Source organism: Pinus tabuliformis, chromosome 5_1, assembly GCF_031772625.1.
Source record: "Pinus tabuliformis cultivar Carrire ecotype Pingquan chromosome 5_1, CPIR1, whole genome shotgun sequence".
Taxonomy (NCBI): Eukaryota; Viridiplantae; Streptophyta; class Pinopsida; order Pinales; family Pinaceae; genus Pinus; species Pinus tabuliformis.
Window position 1 is genome coordinate 562,346,374 of NC_142305.1, and position 3,156 is coordinate 562,349,529.

Consider the following 3,156-nt stretch of genomic DNA (forward strand, 5'->3'; position numbering starts at 1 on the left):
CCGCCCACAAACCACGCATCTACCATGGATGGATTATTTTATTTCACCGCCCACATGGCATTATTGTTGACAGGTACTTAATTAACCTATATTCTCCAACAAATAATAGATATGAGTAAGGGAAGGAGGCATTTATCATGAATGGATATTATGAACCAAAAACCTTGAAGCATACTGCTCATTAATCCCCTTCCGCCATGAAAGCACTTCAATAATTTTGGAAGCTATGAAATGATTTTTCATTCAAAAGAGTCTCGAGTATCATCTACCAAGTCAATTTCCATACCGTAGCCCTTCATTTGGACCTAAATACATTTGAGTTATAAACATATGGAGTACTAACGATGCTTTTGAAGAAAAAGTCGCAGATGTAATAGATCATGGAAAATGCCAAAGGTTTGACTAGATAACTTTGAATGGCAGGCCGAAAAATGTAAGTTGCGTTTTACTTCGTGAAGAATAGGTACAGGCACAAAGGATGAGTAAGGCTTTTGGGAATAATAAAAGATATTAGATTGGATAGATCGTGGAAAATGCCAAAGGTTTGACTAGATAACTTTGAATGGCAGGCTGAAAAATGCAAGTTTTTTACTTCGTGAAGAATAGGTACAGGCACAAAGGATGGGCAAGGCTTTTGGGAATAATAAAAGATATTAGATTTGATAGATCTGTGAAAATGCTAATTAATGATAGATATTTAGGAATAGAGTTTGTATTCTACTTCTTGTGGATCCGGCATCCATTTAAGTAAAGTCGTTTTAGCCCCACACTGCACCAAGACGTGCTTAGTGATGACGAAATACGTTGAGGGGTTGTTGTGACCAAATGCGGCGAGAAGAAATCAGTGGTTGGAGCAGATTTTTGTTGAACTCACTCACTCCTATTTATTTGATTTCAGATTATTCATGAAACCCACACTTGGAAAGGCTATTGGATATTTAAGTTGCACTCAGCCTCTCATTTTGCAACTTGCATCATAGGAGAAAAATGCAAAGCCACGAAGGTGGAGAGGGCATGAAGGTTTGCGTTACAGGAGCAGGAGGGTATATCGGATCATGGCTCGTCAAGAATCTTCTCCAGAGAGGCTACAATGTTAACGCCACCCTCAGAAACCCTAGTACGTAATACGGAGATTCTGCTCGCTCTTATTCATTAATTAATCACTTTGTTTACAGATTAGGTGTGAGCTATTCTCATATTTTTGTGCATGCAGATGACAAGGCAAAAACTGGGCCTCTGCTGTCGCTGCCTGGTGCTGCAGAGAGACTGAAGCTCTTCCAAGCAGATTTAAGCGAAGAGGGCGCCTTCGATTCCGCGGTGGAGGACTGTGATGGGGTGTTCGACGTGGCCAGTCCTATGGACTTCTCCAAGCCTTCTGAGGTACTTATTATGCATAAATTTCTATTAACATTTGATTTGTGAAGTACGAAAGGTATTAAAAGGGATTTAACAGCGTATAAATTTTATATTTCTGGCGACTTCATTAATTTTCATCTTGATTTATGCAATTTAACTTGTCAGATAATCCTGATAAAAAGTATAAAATTATGGGACAGGATGATTTTGTTCAGCCTGCTTTGAAAGGGGTATTAAATATATTGAAATCCTGCTCGCGCGCTAAATCGGTGAGGCGTGTGGTTTATACTTCCTCGGTGGCAGCAGCCTGTCCGCTGAGTGAAGAAGGGGAGCTTATTACTGGCTCCAGTATCGACGAGTCAAACTGGACTCCATTGGAATTCATGCGCAGGAAAGCCGGCCCTAGTAGTGTACGTATATACAGTGCGAGTAGTATGGCTGAATTTGCATCTCAAATATGGTTTAACTTACATGTCGTGCTTATCATGCGTGCAGTTCTATTGCATATCCAAGACTGTGGCGGAGAAAGCCGCCATTGAGTATGGATTAAACAGTGGCCAAATGGAGGTTGTGACAATTGGACCGGGTTACGTTGGTGGGCCAGCCATTATCTCAACATTTCCGTATTCATGTGGTGAAATATTAAGCCCCATTACAGGTATGTAGTCATTTTATTATATGTTCGTTAAAAATTTTGAGGTGTTTGCTATGGGGCTTCTTGTGAAGGTGAAACAATCAAACCAGGAATAGGGAGAAGGCGAATGATAGGACATTTCTATTTGAGTTGAGGAGAGGGTTTGGCAGAAAAATATGTAAAATACTTTAGTTTAAACTTTAAAACACTAAGGGCAGCATGACAATTTCGGTTTACAGGCCATCATGAAGGATTGAAATTGAGTGAGTCGTTTCTGGGATCAATACCGTTAGTTCATATTGAGGATTTATGTGAGGCTCATATATTTCTGATGGAGCAACCAAAAGTACAAGGTCGACATATTTGCTGTGTTACCTCTCTCACCGTTTCTCAGTTATCGGACTTCATCCATAAGCTCTATCCACATTTTACTCCACAATTCAAGTATGTAGACTTCTCCCATCGTGTAGGGTCTTTTTAGTTATATTTTTAGGGATTTTTTTTTTTTTTTATAAGGTGAGGCAACTTGGTTTATCATGACAGAGGCGACGGTGAAGATGATAATGGTGTTCGTGTTCCTGCTTCTTCGAAGAAACTTTTGGATATGGGGTTTTCATTCAAGCATGACGTGGCAGACACTTTGGATGACACAATCAAATCGGCTCAATCTTATGGACGACTGAAATAGTTTTGACTGATAGATAGAATTTGTGAATAATATTGTTATGTTATATGGTTTTCACTGAGAATTTGTGAAAATATTGTTATTTTTATACTTTTGACAGAAGAATATTGTTATTTTATAAATACATTTAGATAACTCATTAAATTTATATTTTAGAATAAGTTTTAGAATTTCAATTTAATTATTGATAATTATTAACTGGATGGTAGTTCCTGAACTTTTGTGGAAAATTTTAGAATATTTTTAATAGTAATAATCACATATTAAAGCTAAAGTTTTATTTCAAAAGTAGTATATTTTTGGGTATGTTTTAGTAGTAAACTATAATATTGGCCCATGGTTTGTAACAAAACTTATGATCTTTATGATTAGAATTTTATTATATGTTTAGGGAAAATAAAGTTATAATTTAGTTAATTTTTTTTATATATTTTTAATCTTCACAATATGAAATGCATCATGAAGTGGTGTTATGATGTCC

At 37.0% G+C, this 3,156-nt stretch overlaps 1 protein-coding gene across 1 annotated transcript; it reads left to right on the forward strand.

The window, feature by feature from the left end:
• The first annotated feature begins 792 nt into the window (after positions 1 to 792).
• On the forward strand, positions 793 to 2,792 carry LOC149166061 (putative anthocyanidin reductase). Its single transcript, XM_089431278.1, has 6 exons — positions 793 to 1,117; positions 1,214 to 1,380; positions 1,557 to 1,766; positions 1,852 to 2,014; positions 2,230 to 2,434; positions 2,534 to 2,792. Exons 1-6 carry the CDS (start codon positions 988 to 990, stop codon positions 2,676 to 2,678), a joined length of 1,020 nt encoding a protein of 339 aa, XP_089287404.1. The 5' UTR covers positions 793 to 987; the 3' UTR covers positions 2,679 to 2,792.
• The last annotated feature ends 364 nt before the right edge of the window (positions 2,793 to 3,156 follow it).